Source organism: Sapajus apella, unplaced genomic scaffold (genome assembly GCF_009761245.1).
Source record: "Sapajus apella isolate SASKATOON/1434 unplaced genomic scaffold, GSC_monkey_1.0 scaffold106, whole genome shotgun sequence".
In the NCBI taxonomy this organism is placed as follows: domain Eukaryota; kingdom Metazoa; phylum Chordata; class Mammalia; order Primates; family Cebidae; genus Sapajus; species Sapajus apella.
In genome coordinates this window covers 4,912,085-4,929,406 of record NW_022437046.1, presented here as the reverse complement: position 1 = coordinate 4,929,406, position 17,322 = coordinate 4,912,085, and the positions used below count along the sequence as shown (strand labels likewise).

Here is a 17,322-nt window from a genome sequence, read left to right as displayed (position 1 = left end):
TGGTCATTCTGCATAGATATTTCCAGGGACATAAAGCTCTGTGCTCTGCAAGTTAACCCACACGTAGGCATTACTCTCCAGGATCTGTTTCTGAAAATAAACCCAATGAATCCTGGGGCCTGTACAAAGGTGGTGCCTTATACAGAAGTGAGAGCCAGGCTGGATGGCTCACAGGTATGGCTCAGGCCTCAAGGTCATCTTGCAGGACACCTCTTACAAAAGGACCATTGGCAATACACTGGACAGAGGGTTTGAAGCCCAGAATCCCTTCCTTTGTATTCTTGTGCTAGTGACTCATTGATTGGTGCTGGTATAAACCTTCCCTTTATATGGAGCTGGTTCAAGGCCAGGCTTGGCAAGAAGCTTCTGCATGGTGGTTAAAAGGATGAAGCGTAGAGCCAGCCTAGCTACTAGTTACTTGATGCTGAGCAAATTCTCCCTGAGTTTTCTCAGCTGTAGAAGTGGAAAAGAAAACATCACCAATATCACAGGATCACTAAGAGGACTAAAGAGACGCTGTGTGTGCAAAGTGTTCAGAACAGTGTCTGCAATGGGAGCTCTTACTCAGAGACCTGGCCTCTCATTCTTTTTTTTTTTTTTTTTTTTTTTTTTTTTTAGATGGAATCTTGCTCTTGTTGCCCAGGCTGGAGAGCAATGGCATGATCTTGGCTCACTGCAACCTCCACCTCCTGGGTTCAAGCGATTCTCCTGCCTCAGCCTCCCAAGTAGTTGGGATTACAGGCATGCACCACCATGCCCAGCTAATTTTGTATTTTTAGTAGAGACGAGGTTTCTCCATGTTGGTCAGGCTGGTCTCGAACTCCCAACCTCAGGTGATCCGCCCACCTTGGTCTCCCAAAGAGTTGGTATTACAGGCGTAAGCCACTAAGTCTGGTGAAAATTTTTTTTAAGAGGGAGAAATTCTCTTTTTCTCTGACAAATTCAGCCCTTTTATAACCATTATATAAACACCTTGCCATGCAAATACCTTGCCATGAAGCCAACCCAGGAAATGGTAGAGCCCAGTTTCCTTTATTCCACCATCCTCACCCCATCATTTCCCTCTCCTCCTCCTCTTGGTTTTCCTGCCTGAAGCTATAGACTCCTTTTACAGAAAAGAGATTGGGAGAGAGAAAACAAGAAAGCACCAGTCCAAAATGTGATTTCCATTTCCACAATTCCCATATGTAATATTCCCGAGCTCCACATGGAGCTCCATCATTAGGAAACACGAGACACTGATGATGCACCTCACTGCTCCCAACCTATGTTTCCTCTTCTGCAAAATGGTTATATCTACCCAACAGTTACTGCAGTAAGGATTAAATGAGATATACACGTAAAATTCTTAGTACAATGAGTAAGTCCCCAATAAATTATTAATAATAATAAAACAACAGCAACTAAAATTTATAAAGTGCCATGGATTAAGCACTCTGTTAACAGCTTTATACATGGTCTCATTTAATCCTTATGACATCTCTATGAAGTATTCTAAACATCATAGTCATTTTACAGATGAAGAAACTGAAGCACTGAAGCACAGAGGTTAGATAACTTGACCAAGGTCGTGAAGCCACTAGGTAGAAAGATGTGATCTAACCAAGCCAGTCTATCTGATTCTTAATTTCCTTCTCTCTCCTAGTCCCTAGGGTCTTAAGTGTTTTGTTGCCACCAAAACATCTACATTTGATCTCTACTTCTGTCTGAGGACAGGGTGAGAATGAGAATAATTTTTAGCTTAAGTGGATTGGTATATTTCCCTTCTCTTCATGCCCACATTAAGTCTGTATTGCTCTTCTGACTTTCTAAGACTTATCATACTGTTAGGCATTCTAAGCATCAGTGATTAGCAGAAATAAATTCTGCCATGAACTGATGTAAATGTGGAAACTTAAAGGAAGATGAAATAAAGAAGGCATGTAAAGATTGACCACATCAAGAGAGTTCTTGAAGCTGGGGTGAGGTTTTAAGGATCTGAAACAGTTTTTTTCCTAATTCTCTTTTAGATTCACTTGTACTTGCTTCATCTGTCCACAACCAGGTCCCACACTGTGAAGTATGAGGACAGAGTACAATTCACGGTCTCAAATATGTGTCTTTCCCTCTCTACAAAATGTTTCCTCTGAGGGACATTACTAGATCACAGCTGGTCAAAATACTAAATCTTGATTGTCTGGCTCCTGGCCAAAATCTACAGCTACAACTCAGTGGAATAAGAATACTTAAAAAGAAAAAAAAGACTTTTAAACAACATTTGATCTTCTTCTTTCTCCCCCCCTTGTAGTAATCTATGACCTCATGGCAGTGAGACCTCCACATGAAGGTGTTTAAGTTGGTTTACGGCCACTAGAAATGTTTGAAGCTCTAGGTACTACTCTGCGCCAATATCATGTCAACTGTGTTAAAAAGCAATAATAGTTTCTCACCTTCTTAAAGATTACTGCTTAAATAATGCAGAGCAACGACAGGCCTGCACAGAGTGCCAAAAGCAGGTTGCCAAGGCAAAGCTGAGGTAGAATTACGTCTTTTGGCAGCTAAGAAATTATGACATAAAGTTAGTTTTTTCAAAAAAACAACCTCCATAAATTAAGCTACTATCCTTTTTCAAAATTCAGCAAAGGTTGGGATTTATCCTTCTTCTTTCCCTCTTTCAGATCAAGTAGGAGCTCAGAGCCTCCTTTAGGGAAAGCCAAATTTAACAGCTAGATCTTATCTCCAGGGAGGTAGCTGGGGGTTAATAGTTTTAAGCATACAGTCTCCAGGCCACAGGCAAGCAATCCAAAGGCCTCTCACCATTACCAGATAAGTGTAAGTGCTAAATCTTTGCCCTGGATGTTAACAAAAACATGAAACAAAATAAAAATAGAAACAATATTGGAGCAAAAGCATAGGCTGAAATCTGTGCCAATGGTCACTTTTCCCATGGGCTCTGCTTGGAAGGTTTTCCTGCCAAAGTCTGACTAAATAAAAACAGAGTATAAAAAGGTATAACTGAACAAGGCAGCCTTTGGATTTTATTTAAACTGAGTAGTGATGGAAAGATGAACTGGTGAAAGAGAAAGTTCCACAGGCAAAGGACAAAATAAGCAAGCTGAAGAAATCCAGTTCCCCAGGTTTGGTGATGTGAGGGCTTGGCCATCAGACCTCCCTCGCCCAACGTGGGCCTGTGGACAGAGAATGAGGGGCTGCCTATTGCCCACACCCGATCTGGAGGCCAGCTAGGCTCCAGGCTGAGCTCCGTGGGATCAGGGAATACAGAGTGGTTCTCCAGGGAGACAAAGAGAGGTCCTGGGAGGGGTCAAGTCAACCACTTCATTCATCAGCTTTCACTTTAAGAAATCATCATACAAATTAATGTACTAAAATCACAGTCAGGCAACCAACATTATGAGGACTGTAAAATGGTCTGTAGAAACAGACATAGCCCATCTTGATGTCATTTATATAGGGCTTCAGTAACATCCTACATGAGAACATGTACAGAACAGGAAAGAGATGCCAGGAATGATACCTGGGGACCACTCAGAGTGTCTGGACAGCACTTGAGACTTGGGAATAATAAACTGTTTATGCTGGAAACCAGGGAGAAAAAAAAACCCTACCTTTGCCAGGGAAACCAGAGGAACAGCAATCTCACAGAACCCAGCCCCAGAAGGAACCCAAATGGGAAATTAAAACCCTGGTCAAAGAATGCTTTCAGAATTTAGAAACTAGACTTGGAAGGGAGCTAAAGGATGCCTTAGACTTCCAAGGCCGATGACAGAATCTGTGAGATGAAGTCTTTGAAAGATACTGCTAAGGCTGACCTACCATCAGATTTCCAATAAACTCTTACATGAGCCAAACTATGAGAGTTTAGCTGGAAAAATGGACAGCTCTGTCACCATTTTCAGAGATGCTGGGGGTCTTGGGGAGAAGTGCTTGAGTTATAGTTGGCTGCCATTTAATTACTGTTTAGTAAGAGACTGGGACTCTAGAGATGACGTCTTGGTAACCTTATCTTTTGTAGTCCCCTATACTCCTAAAGGAGGCAGAGTACAAAACTATGTATATTAACAGAACACATTAACAATTTAATTGATTTAACCCCTTATTCAAATATATACCAAGATTTATTATACACTAGGTGCTGTGCTAGACTCTGGGGCTACAATAATAATTGGAAAAAAGCCATAGTTCATGTTTTCATGTAATTTATTATCTAATGAGAGAGGACAGACAAGTATCACAGATCACAGACATCAATGTCAAACAACCACCTCTGACCCATGCTATGCAGGAGAGGACATGGGCTCAAAGTGCTCGCAGCAGAGATCTGACCCCGACAGAAAAGGCCAAGATTAGAAGGGCTAGCAGAGTTCTTTACCAGTAAAGAATGGGTGGGTGGGGAGAGCATCTTACAAGCCGCAGGAACAGCATTTGCCAAGACCTTTTGTCAAGAAAGACAACAATGTTTGAGGACCCAAAAGGTAAATGAGTGAAGAGTTCTATGGTAGATGATAACACTGAGGAGGAAAACGAAGTCTAGATCATGCAGACTGAGCTCCGTAGGATCAGGGAATACAGAGTGAGTGAATGAGTGAGTGAGTGAGTGAGTGAGTGAGTGAGTGTGTGTGTGTGTGTGTGTGTGTGTATGTGTTAAAGAGAGAGATTGATATTTTGGAAAGTGCACTCTTGCTGCAGCTGGAGAGCGGACTGGAGGGGCCCAGAGGGATGGCGGGAGGCTGCAGGCTGCACAGTGAGAGGTAATGGCGGTACAGACAAGAATGGAAATGTATAGACACAGACAAATACAAATAGCAGGGGAAACTGGCAGGAGTTGCGCGGTTCCACTCACACACAAAAAAAGAGCTTATGGTGACTGGGATGGAAGAGAGAACACATGGGCACATGGAATGTGCTGTGAAAATGTACAGGAAGAAATTTCTGATGTCAGAACTTATCTCCACTAAGAATAAAGTGAGAGAAGAAAGGGCCCAAGACTGAGCCTTCAGGAGCTCCAGCTTTTAGTGATGAGGTAGAGGAAGAGGAGCCTCTGAATGAGATAAGAAGGAGCATTCAGAGAGGAATGAAGAAAACCAGGAGAAGGCTGTAATAACAGGATTCCTTTTCTGGCATCACCAGATGCTAAATGATCCCTTGTGTATAATACCTTATTCTTAACACAGTTATAAGAGAGGCTGTCCATGTAATGGTTAAAGCAGGGCTTCTAAAACTGTTCTGCCTGGGCTCAAATCTTAGCTCTCCCACTTGATGGGTGTGTTACATTTAAGTGATTTAACCCCTCAGTTCCTCAGTTTCCTCATTTGTAAGGTGGGAGAGGTTAGTGGGTCCTAATTCACAGGGCTGTGTGAGGATTAAATGAGTTAACTATGTTCAGAGTACTTTGGAAGAGTGCCTGGTTTGCAGTAATAGTCACTTGACATTAGCTATAATGATATTACCTATTATATAATGCTATCCATTAAGAGAAGAATTGTAGAATAAACATCAAATAAAATGATATTTAAACTCTTCAAAATTAAAACACAGACAGACTTTTCTCAGATGAAACCAGAGGCTAAAACAAAACAAAACAAAACACAGAGAATTATATCTAAATTGAGCTTAAACCCAAAGGTCACAGCTGGGCAGGGTGGCTCATGCCTGTAGTCCCAGCACTTTGGGAGGCAGAGGTGGGGAGATCACTTGAGCCCAGGAGTTCAAGGTTGCAGTGAACTAGGTTGGCACCTCTGTACTCCAGCCTGAGCAACAGAGTGAGATACTGTCTCAAAACAAACAAACAAAAAACACACCCGGCGTCCAAGGTCATCCTGAAGCAGCCAGTGCTCATTTCTAATGCTGCCAACACTTGTCAGCTTTTGATGGGCAAAGATCATATCACTAAGCCTTCTTGAAACTTACTACAATGCACTAGATCCAGAAGGATGCTTATTTATTGATACTTATCAACATATGCTAAAGTAGTGGTCCCCAACCTTTTTGACACAAGGGACCGGTTTCATGGAAGGCAGTTTTTCCACGGACCGGGGCAGGTGGCTGGATGAAACCATACCATCTCAGATCATCAGGCATTAGCTTCTCGTAAGGAGCACACTGTCTAGATCCCTTACACGTGCAGTTCACAATAGGCTTGGGCTCCTATGAGAATCTAATGCTGCTGCTGATCTGACAGGAGGCAGAGCTCAGGGGTAATGCTAGCTTGCCCTCTGCTCACCTCCTACTATGAGGCCCAGTTCCTAATAGGCCATGGACAGCTACTGGTCCATGGTGGAGGATTGGGGACCCCAGTGCTAAAGAATGCCTACTGAAAAACTGCTTTTTAGTACACATATGTCAGTGACTTTTGTACTAATCCCTCTCCAATTCATTTAAGTATGCCCATCTTCTAAAACCCAATTCAAGTCCTAACTCATTCATTCATTCATTCTTTTTTTTTTTTAGATGAAGTCTCACTCTTTTTGCTCTGGCTTGAGTGCAGTGGTGCAATCTTGGCTCACTGCAACCTCTACCTCTCAGGTTCAAGTGATTCTTGTGCCTCAGCCTCCCAAGTAGCTGGGACTACAGGCACGCACTAACATGCCTGGCTAATTGTTGTATTTTTAGTAGAGATGGGGTTTCACCATGTTGATCAGGCTAGTCTTGAACTCCTGACCTTCAAGTGATCCACCCGCCTCGGCCTCCCAAAGTGCTGGGATTACAGGTGTCAGCTACCATATCTGGCCTCATTCATTCATTCATTCATTCATTTGTTTTTTCCCCTTGAGACGGAGTTTAGCTCTTGTTGCCCATGCTTGAGTGTAATGGCACAATCTCGGCTCACTGCAACCTCCACTTCCCAGGTTCAAGCGATTCTTCTGCCTCAGCCTCCCAAGTAGCCGGGATTACAGGCATGTGCCATCCCAGCTAATTTTCTGTATTTAGTAGAGACAGGTTTTCACTATATTAGTCTGGCGGGTTTCACTCCTGACCTCAGGTGATCTACCTGCCTCAGCCTCCCAAAGTGCTGAGCCACTGTGCCTGGTCCTCATTCATTCTTTAGCTCATTTATTTAACTCTTTCATTCTTAATTCCTTCATTTCTTTAACCCTTTCATTAATGCCTTCATTCCTTTAACTCCTTTATTCATCCCTTCCTTAACCATGCCAATCTAAAGTGATCTCTTAGAACTCTGAAGGTAGTACTTGTTATTTTACCATCCAACTCATCCTTAATGTGATCGCTTGCATTTCAACACATATTTCAGACATTACTGAAATTCACATTTCATTGCCTGACAGTTTTCGAGGTTCTGGAAATAAAGAGATGTATAAGATAAGGTTCCTATCATTAAGGAGTTCCCACTCTAATAAAGACGACAGAGAGCGAACCAATAACCAGAACACCATGGTGCTCTGAAAACAATACACACGTTGTGTATTACAATGAAGAATCAGCGGGAAGACTTATCAGAGGAGGTGATATTTGATTGGCACCTCGAAGGATAAGTGGGAGCTAACCAGGCAGAGTGTGTATGTGTTGGGGGTAGGGCAGAACAAGAAATGAAGGGAAGGGCATTTAAGGCAGAATAAAATACAGTATTTGTGTGCAGTCCAACTGTGAAGCCAAGCCTTGTAAACAGTATATGGGAGGGATCTAGTCTTTATTTCTGGAAACCCACTCTTCCACTTTCCAATATAACTTAGTACAGAGTACACAGATATTCAGTGGATATACTTGTTTTATGTATAAATGAATTTAATTAGTAGTGTGCAAAAGGAAACACTTAGGTGATGTTTTTTGGCAATGTGTTGAGAAAAACAGAACTGCCTCAATATATTGTTATAGTAAGTCTAAATGATGAAATACTACATAGCCATTAAACATGATGCTAAAAAGTTTTTAAGGGCATTAATAAAATAGTTAAGACATGACATTATACAAAAAGGCTGTAAGGACTGTGCTGTCCAATATGACTACTAGAAACTGGCCGCTGAACTTGAAATGTGGTTAGTCTGACTTGAGATGTGCTATAAGTGTAAATTGGATTCCAAAAGCTTAGTATGAAAAAAGAGAACGCAAAATATTGTATTAATAATCTTTAAAATGTTGATTGCATGTCTACAAGATATTTTGGATATATAACTTGGATTTTATTTGAATTAAATAAAATATATTATTAAAATGAGCTTATCTGTTTCTTTTTACCTTTTAAAAAATTGACCGCCAGAATATTTAAATGCATATGTATGGCTCATACTCTTACTTCTATTGAAAGGTGTTGGTACAGATGCTAAGATCTGAATTAGAAAAGAAATACAAAGAAAACTGACTAACACAGCAGTGATTTTTTTGTGCCTGAATTATGGGGCTACTATTTCCCTTCTGTATATTTTTTAAACTTTCAAATTTTATTCATTGGGCACATACTACTTTATAATCAAAAGGGGTAAATAGAAATAAAGAAGACCCATGTAAAAATGAGTACAGAGATCTCAATTTGGTTCAGAGACTTGGTTGCTGGAAGAGGGGAGAGGCGGCGTGGGGGTACCCAGGTGCCTTTCAGTCGCCAGTAGAGGGTTAGTGCACAAAGGATGTTGGCCAGCTGTTCTCCATCCTGACTGGAGGCAGAAAAACGTGGAAATGGGCGTTAACCGCAGGAGGGGCCTGTAAGTTAAATATAGGGAAGAATTTCCTGAAGTGAGGGTGTTTAAACTCTGGAATGAGTTATGGAAGAAGCCTGGTCCCCAAAGGTCTTTTAAAATACTACAGATACCCACATGCCTTGTGTGTTCCTGTCTAGAGGCAAGGAGATGACTTGTCAAGGTTCCTTCTGAAACAGCTATCTTAGAGTAAATAACTCCAATAAAACTTTCTTTTTCATTTATTTTTGACTAGGCTTAACTTTTCCTATTAGGGGTGCCGGCCTGCAAGAAATGCTCTCAAAGGCAAGCCTATCTGATACAGCTACCTTAAGTAGGACTCTTGAGACTTCAAAGACAATGTTATTTGATCTAAATTTAAAAACCAACGTCAGCTAGACAAAACATGTTTTTCACTTCCCTAGAGGATCATCTGCCAGATTTCAGTTCTGAATCCAGCCTAAGGATGATGGAAGGAAGGGAGGAGGGTAGATCTGTTTCTAAAAAGCAAGGCATCGTAAAGATTTAAATACTGGATACTGCCTCACTGGTTTGGTGTAAAAGCAGAACTACCATATCATTACTTGATTTTAAGGAAAGTAGACTGGCTCACTTATTCTAGATTTTCATTACTCTCAGTTTACTGAAAAAACATTTTCCTAAAATGTGTCAAAGTTCTTAGGTATTTTCTTCTTCTAATACTTTTATTTAAAGCTATAGCTTGATTCTACTTACCAAAAGGAATAGAAGACTACATTAGAAACAGGTCAGCAGAAAAAAATCAAACACCGCATGTTCTCACTCACAGGCGGGTGTTGAACATCGAGAACACATGGACACAGGGAGGGGAGCATCATACATTGGGGTCTGTTGGGGGGCACTAGGGGAGGGACAGCGGGGGGTAGGGAGCTGGGGAGGGATAACATGGGGAGAAATGCCAGATATAGGTGACGGGGATGGAGGCAGCAAACCACATTACCATGTGCGTACCTATGCAATAATCCTGCATGTTCTGCACATGTACCCCAGAACCTAAAGTGCAATAAAATATATTAAAAAAGAAAGAAAGAAAGAAAGAAAGAAATCGGTCAGCAGAAGCACTATTTGGAGATTTTACCACTAACGTGAGATGGCCTCACATAAAGCCACGAGTTGCTTCTCCCAACATTAAACATTGGTGTTTGTTAAACACTACAGTACTTTGGAGAAATATTCTAGCATGCTTTTGACCAAGGATACTTCTCAAGTATCTTTGTCTCAAGCCCTGTCCTCTTATTAAGGTCACTGAGATTGATTCTGTCTCTTTAAACATAGCCTGCCTGGTCCTAAAACAAAGTAAGTCAGCCCAACATTGCCCTCCACCACTGCAGCAGACCACACACTCAAGTCGGGCCTCACCTCGTAAGTCCCAAACCACAGCGGGAGTGAGCAGTGTACAGGAATATTTCTGCACATCATGTCCTTCAAAATATTTAATGTGTCTTATCTAATAATCTAGATTGTACACTAAACAACTGTCAACTAAGCAAGGGCAGGGAAAATCTTACACTTTGGAATCTTCTGTTGTCTCCTGAATAATCTATATGCAGAAGAGACACTTAATGAATTGCCAAATGCAAAAATAATACTTAATAATACTTTCCACAGTTCATTTTAGTTTATAAACCACTTTGACAGACATTATCTCATTTGGCCTACAAAGGCTATACTTGGAAAATATTTCCCAATAACTGGTGCTATTAACTCCATTTTAAAAAACTGATACTCAGAAACAACTTATGAAATTAAGTGACAGAGGTGAAACCGGAACCTATATTTTCTGATTCCCAAATCTAGCGTTCGTTCCTCTGTATTACACTGTCACGCATGAAAGTATTACAGAGTGTAAGCTTTATAATCAGGAAAAATTAAACTTAGGATAAAAAATTCTATGAAAAAAACCAGAAAGATGGCTTTGAAATCTTGCTTTTATCTTCTTTTTCTTCTTCTTTTTTCTTATTCAGAGAAAAGAACGTGTCATTCCAGGAAGTGTTCCACAAACACTACGGGCAAATGCACTTTAGGCCACCACCCAACCCATACACTTCCTTCTTCCGTGTTCCTGTTTCTTAACCAATGAAGATGAAACAGAAACATGATCGTTTGTGTTTCTTTCAAAGTTCTTAAATTCTTCCCAAAGTTTTATGACTTTTAGTTTCCTCCCTCTCTGAGGTAAATGGGGTAGAATAAACAACGAAGAATGTTTCCACCAGGCCTGCTGCCTAATTTTGCAGTGTATCTTTCCAGTGCTCTGGATTTGACTCTGGTGGGTTTCCCCAAGGAAGGTAGGAGGCACTACCTACAGAGGTGGCACAGGGACAGGAGAGCAGGGGATGGGCGGAGAAGGAACAGAATGGCCGTTACCCGAGAAAAGGCACTGTGACATGGTGAAAAGAATATGGGATTAGGAGTCAGATACTCTGGGTTTCTGGTCCCAGTTCCATCACTTGTACCATGTGATCTTGACAAGTTGCTTGGCACTATGAGTCTCAGTTTTTCGGTTTGTAAAATAGTGGTCATTATTCTTGCCCAGCTACCCTCACAGGGTTCTTGCAAGCTTAAGCAAAAACAGAAAGTTTTGCAAGTAAGAGGTTTTATTATTCGTAACTTCTAACTATGGGTGAGTTACCTAAGAAGGCAGGTAGCAAAAAAAAGTTTGTAGACAAACAGATTTGTAGGGTACTTATCTCTAAGGCCTCAGAGTGGTCTTATAAAGGACATGGGGAAAGTGAGAGAGACGTAGACAGATGGTAAATATTCTGCACCATTAACATACTAGAGAGCAGGAGCCAAAATATGAACAAGAACCATATTCTATACCTATCTGTAAGATGACCATAGATGTCAAAGTAAAAACACCTATAGCAAAGGATGAATTTGATTTTAAAAATATATAGATAGTAACTATGATTCATTGATTTATTATAAAAGCTACTGCTTATTAAATATTACTAAGTGCCAGGCAGTATGCTAGGTACTTACATATTTAATTCTTATGACCACACTATTAGGTAGGCACATTATCCTCATTTTATTTAGGTAAAGGGATTGAGGCAGACAGCTTAAACGTGTTTGAGGTCACAGAGACAGTAAATGGTGGTGCTGGTATTCAAATCCATAGTCCTCGTCTTTCCACCTCATTGGGCCACTGTTTCTTAACCTACTCTGTCCTATACCCCAATCCTCAGCTGGCCAAATTTTCTTTTGCTCCAGGTCCACTCTCCACTGAAATGTCATCTCCTTAGTGAAGGCTTGTCTACACCCTTCACACCAGGAACTAAAGGGCTTCCTATGAATGTTCAAAATAACTCATCTATTTTTCTTATAGCATGTTATACTTTTTACTTTTCAGTACATGTTGTTTGTTCCTGTTTCACTGCCTTGATTAGACTGTCAGCTCTGTGAACACAAGCTCAAGGAGCATATTCCATGAGTAGAACTGCTCAGATGGTCTCTTCATTGCCTTCTCTAGTGCTTCCGTAATGCCAGGCTGGGACCACAGAGGTGACTAAGACATGGTCCCCAGACCCAAGCTGCTCAAAAGCCTAGTGGGTAAGCTCGCCAGAGAAGTGGATCTAAGCTACTGAGGGAATACATACTTATCTCTGTATCTGCCACTGTGGTGTTGGGTGAGTGAATGAATGAGGTAGGATATGAGCTGAATCTTGAAGTGAGAGCGACATTAGGATAGGGCAGAGGAAGGGTCAGGTTATTCTGGGTAGTAGGAACTTGCCTAAGTAAAGAACGGAGGTCACAAATGCGAGTGCTAAGCCTGGGGGTCAGTTGAGAAAGGGTGGGAGAGTGGTGGAGAGACAAAATCGAGGCACTGTCTCAGGACCCGGATGCTGGGGCCCCATCACACAGCCCATTCACAGCAACCTCAGCACATAATCTCTTTCAGTTCTAAACTTATCGCCTTACAGGCAGCCATCAGGCAGCAGCTTGCGTGCACATTTTTCCCTGACCATAATGCAGCACCCATATTGGCGGTGCATGTGCACGTCAATCTGAGTCTCGGATCACTTTGCAGCAATAATAAAAGAAAAATGGGATGTTTAAATGACATTCTGGTGACTTTTAATCAAAGTATTCAAGAGCACAGATTCTACGCTGAAATTCTGCTTTTCAAAATTGTGTTGCTTGGCAGTTATGACTAGATTATAATCTTAGGATGAAAAAATGGGCACTCTTTTTGGAAAGACCTGGCATAAATCACTGAGAGCCGTGGCCCATGCAACTGTGTTCATAAAAAAATGGGGGTTCCTTTCAGAATTAATCAGGCCAATCATTCTGATATTAGCTAAGAACTTCTCATAATGTGGAAGAAAAAGAATTACTTCATTAAAAGGATTTTTATCACAGCTTTTTCTTTACAAAATAAAACAAAACAAGCTGTCACATAACTTTGAAGCTTACCATAAGGAGGAATTCAGTGAATGCACTGATCCTCAGCCAGTATGAAATCCTCAACACCAAAAGAACATGCAGCAATTTGCTTCCACAGGGACCCATCTGTGAATGGTAACAACCACACAGAAAATGGAAGTGTTTTGCTTTACAAAAGATGTAAGAGACTCCCTTAGGAACCTGAGTTTTTTTACCCTTTGCCCTAAGGAGTGCAGGCTTGAGATGTAAGTCCTCAGTCCACGGTTGCTCTCGGAAATTCTCAGATTTCCTCTGAGACTCAAAGTGCTTGTTCCGGCTTTGTTTAGCTTTGTGACTTCCAGCCTGGCTTCCTGCCATGATCTTTACTTGGAACCGATATGTAGCATTCGTTTTGCAGTGCTTTGCATCTACTTTAGTAGTCTATTTTTCATTACAGTACCATAAAGTGGCACATTCCTGTTCACTCAGTGTTAATGTGCTTGGCACAGCTGGCAGAGAGGGGCACAACATTTATAAATGTATGAGCTTGGAGCTTAATAGGTTTGCTACATCAGTGCCAGGAGACCTAAATTCTAGTTTTATTGCTACAGGTTCATGGGTCAACTATGCCTGGAAAGTCAATTAACTTCTCTATACCTTCGAACTGAGAGTTGCTGGAAATGACAGTGTTTTAGGAGGAGAAGGGCAGTCAGGTTGCAACGAAGAAGTATTTCTATGAAATAATTTGAGTAAATTGTCTACAGAGATCTCAGAAGAAAGGGTCCTAATCTCTAAGGTTCCAGTAATTTGTTGTGATTTGTTTCTCATTCCAAATGTCTTTTCATTTCTAATTTTGCTTGTAATTTTGTATTCTTTTTCTTAAAAAGGATTGCCAAAGAACCACAAAGCCCAGATTCTCCTCATTCTTAAAATGAATTTGCATTTCAGCCAAGGTGTCTATTCATTCCCAATAAAGCTGCTGTGTTCACAAAGCAGCTTTTCTTAAACTGTTCCCTCTCTTTGAGGCAATGAGGTGAGGATGGTGGTAGGAAGGAAGGAAGAGACAGAGCACATTCTACACAGAGGAACAGTGAGCGCGACCAGGCAGACAGGAAAGAGCTTGTTTGCATAAGCACACAGAGGCCAGTACAGTAACAGGACGTGAGAGTGGAGAGGGCGTGGTATCAGATGAGGCAGAGGCTAAGTAGACTGGAAAAAACCTTGGATTTTACTCTCGCCACTGAAGCTGGAGAGTGGTTAAGATAGAGGCAGGACAAGAGTGAAATCAGGGAGACAAATTGCACTGGTGCAGCTGTTTGGGTAAGAAAGGTGGTGGCTTGGACCGGAGTGGCAACAGCAGAGATGGGAGGTGAACACATTGATACGTATTTTGCAGGTAGTGATGACAGGGCTTGCTGATGAGTAAGATTAGCTCTGATAGGAGGGAAGAAAAGAAGGGGATCAAGGATGATTCATTGGTTTGAGCAACTGGGTAGACAGGGTCCCATTAGCTGAGAGGAATTATGCTGTTGGAAAGAGTGTTTTAGACTATGTTGAGGCTGAGATGCTTGTCATACTCCCAGGGACAGAGTCAAGTAAGAGCCTGGCTATCCAGAGTGTGCAGGAGAGGTTACACTGCAAACAAAACTTTGGGAGTCATAAGCATATAGATGGTTTTCAAAATGATGGGAATGGGTGAGAACACAGAAAAAGAGAGTAGAGAGGAGGTGGAGGAGGAGAGAAAAAAAGAGAAGAGAGTAGAGAGAGAAAAAGGGAAGAGGGCCTAAGCTGGGACAATGGAGAGGCCAGAAGCAGGAAAGCCAGGAAAGGGCAGTCCTGTGGAAGCCAACGAGGAAGAGTGTTTCAGAAAGGCAGGAAGGGCCAGCAAGGCCAGGTGCCACTGAGATGCTCAACAGGACAAGGACAAAAAGTGACCTTTGGGTTTGGGTCTATGTTTGGAATTCAGTAGACACCAAGCTGGATAAAAGGAATTTCAGTATACTCATAGAACTAAAAATCAGACTGGAGTGAGTTAATGAGGAATTGGAAACATAGAACAGCAATAGACCTGAAAGCATTATAGAAATTAAATCAGTTGTTAAAAATCTATACTCTTTCCAGCAATAAACAAAAAACACCAGTTTTTATCTAGGTTCCACTCTCCCCAGCAACAAACAAAAAACACTATTTTTTTACCTAGGTTCCTTTAAGACAGAGATACTTCCTCGATTTTATATAAACCGTTCTGGAGAATAGAAAAGAAGATAAAGATCCACAATTTACTTGACGAGGCTGTTATGACCTCATCATGTTTAGTTACGTTCTAACCAAAATCAGACAGGGATTTTATGTGAAAGAAAAACCGTAAGCCAGTCTCATTTCAGTTTGCAGATGGGGACATTCTAAAAAATTAGCCAAGGAATCCAATAATGTAGGAAAAAATAACACATCATGACCAGGAGGCAAAGATAGTTTAACATTAGAAAAATGTAGTGTTATCTCAATAGATTCAAAACAAACATTTGATGAAATTCAAAATATACACATTCATGATTATAAAACAACTCTTAGTAAACTGAGAATAGAAAAATTCTTCCTTTTGCCAATGCAGGATAACTACCCAAACCTATAATAAGTACAATACTTAATGGTGAAAAATTAGAAGCATTCTCTTTGAAGTCAGAAACAAGACAAGGATATCCACTGTCACTGCTCCTATTCTGTAATAAAACAAAGACAAGAAAAAGTAACAAAATTATAAAAATATAAAAATAGAAACAATACCATTATTCACTAAAAATATGATTATATACACAAAAAAAATCCAAGGGAATCAAAACAAACTATTGTAATTAATGTTAGAAAGGCTGCCGGAACACATTCTCAAAATACTAAAAATCAGTGGTATTCCTGTATACCCGCCACAAAAAATTAACTATTATAATAAAAAAATTTATAACAGTAACCAAAACTGTAAGCTAATAAGACTAAATATAGGTGATGCATAGACCTTTATGTAGAAAATCATAAACTTCACAGAGGTATGTTTTAAAAAAGCAAGCGATATAATATGTTCATAGTTAGGAAGACCCAATGTCATAAAGCTGTGACATCACTCGAAGACTCACAAGTCAAGAAAAGCCAAGAAAAGCCAAGAGTTTTGAAGAGCAACCTTACACAGGAGCTTTTCTCTACCAGATTTTCAAGAAAGTTGGAGGCATTTTCCTTTTCCCTTCCTATGAAGGAACATGGCTTAGGAGTTAACACCCTTGGCTCTTTCCATCCTCTCACTCTCTCAGAGGAGGACAAACCTTTCTCATTGGTGAATTTGGAGGGCAAAATAGCATCTGTGTATTCTTGGCTCAGCCCTATCTGGGCTCCTGCAGAGAAGTCACTTGATCACTCTCTGACAATGTGGTAAAGGGCCTGCCTCTGTAGGGAAAACCTGTCGCTCTCTAGTTCACATTGTGATTATGAGGATAAGTTTTGCAAGCCCGTTTTATTACAGGTCTAAAGCCCCATTTTCCAAGCTGCGTTATCAGTAGTAAAATGAACATTTTGATTTTTAGTTCATCCTCAAATCTCAAAAAGACTTTTAGAAATTACATCTTACAATAATTAAAAATGATACTAAGTGATGGATAGTCAAATAAAGGAACAGAACAGAACAGGGAGTCTGGAAATGGATCTATGTGGATAAGCAAACTTGGTTTACAAAAGAGATGCCATTATCATCAGTGGAGAAAAGACAGACACTTCAATAAATGGTACAGCGACAGTCTGCTATCTGTACTGAGCAAGATTCATTCAGTGTGATTAATTAGCGTTGTGGGTTGCCACTTTTCTCATCATTTTAGGTTATTTGCCATTGTGTTAGAGAACCTCTCCATGAATTCTATGCCTTGTTTCCAACTGGACCATAAATCTCTTGGGGACAGAGCTTGAGCCTTCTTGTTTCTCTCCAGAGCGCCTATCACAGAGCTTTACACAGAGACTAAATAAATGCCTGCCAGCTCACTTCTATTATTCTTATGACTTTATATTAAAACTTAATTCCTCTCTCATATTCCTGAAGGCAGCCGGGTCCATATCCACACCAAGCTTTAATAATTATTTTGATGCTTTGAATGGAATTCTTTAAACAGTTGTGTATTTGCTTAACAGGAGTCCTATCTAAGACCAGACATCTGGAACTTGCCATTTTGAAAATCATATGGGACAAAAATACAAAACATCAAAGTGAAGACCAACCACAGATTTTTTACTTTTCTGAAGCCACAGCAGAGGAAATCAA

General features: G+C 40.7%; 1 protein-coding gene across 6 annotated transcripts in view; it reads right to left on the bottom strand.

Moving 5' to 3' along the window:
• Positions 1–17,322, bottom strand: part of UVRAG (UV radiation resistance associated) — a 317,013-nt gene that overhangs the window by 11,047 nt on the left and 288,644 nt on the right. The window contains exon 15 of one of the 6 annotated variants that reach the window (XM_032259111.1): positions 8,047–8,603. The exons of 4 other annotated variants lie outside the window; for them this stretch is intronic. In XM_032259111.1, coding sequence (XP_032115002.1) covers positions 8,423–8,603 — 181 coding nt within the window. In that variant the 3' untranslated portion in view covers positions 8,047–8,422. Of the gene's footprint in view, positions 1–8,046; positions 8,604–9,689; positions 15,749–17,322 lie in introns of those variants that run through there. One more of the 6 variants, XM_032259112.1, reaches the window with a different exon arrangement.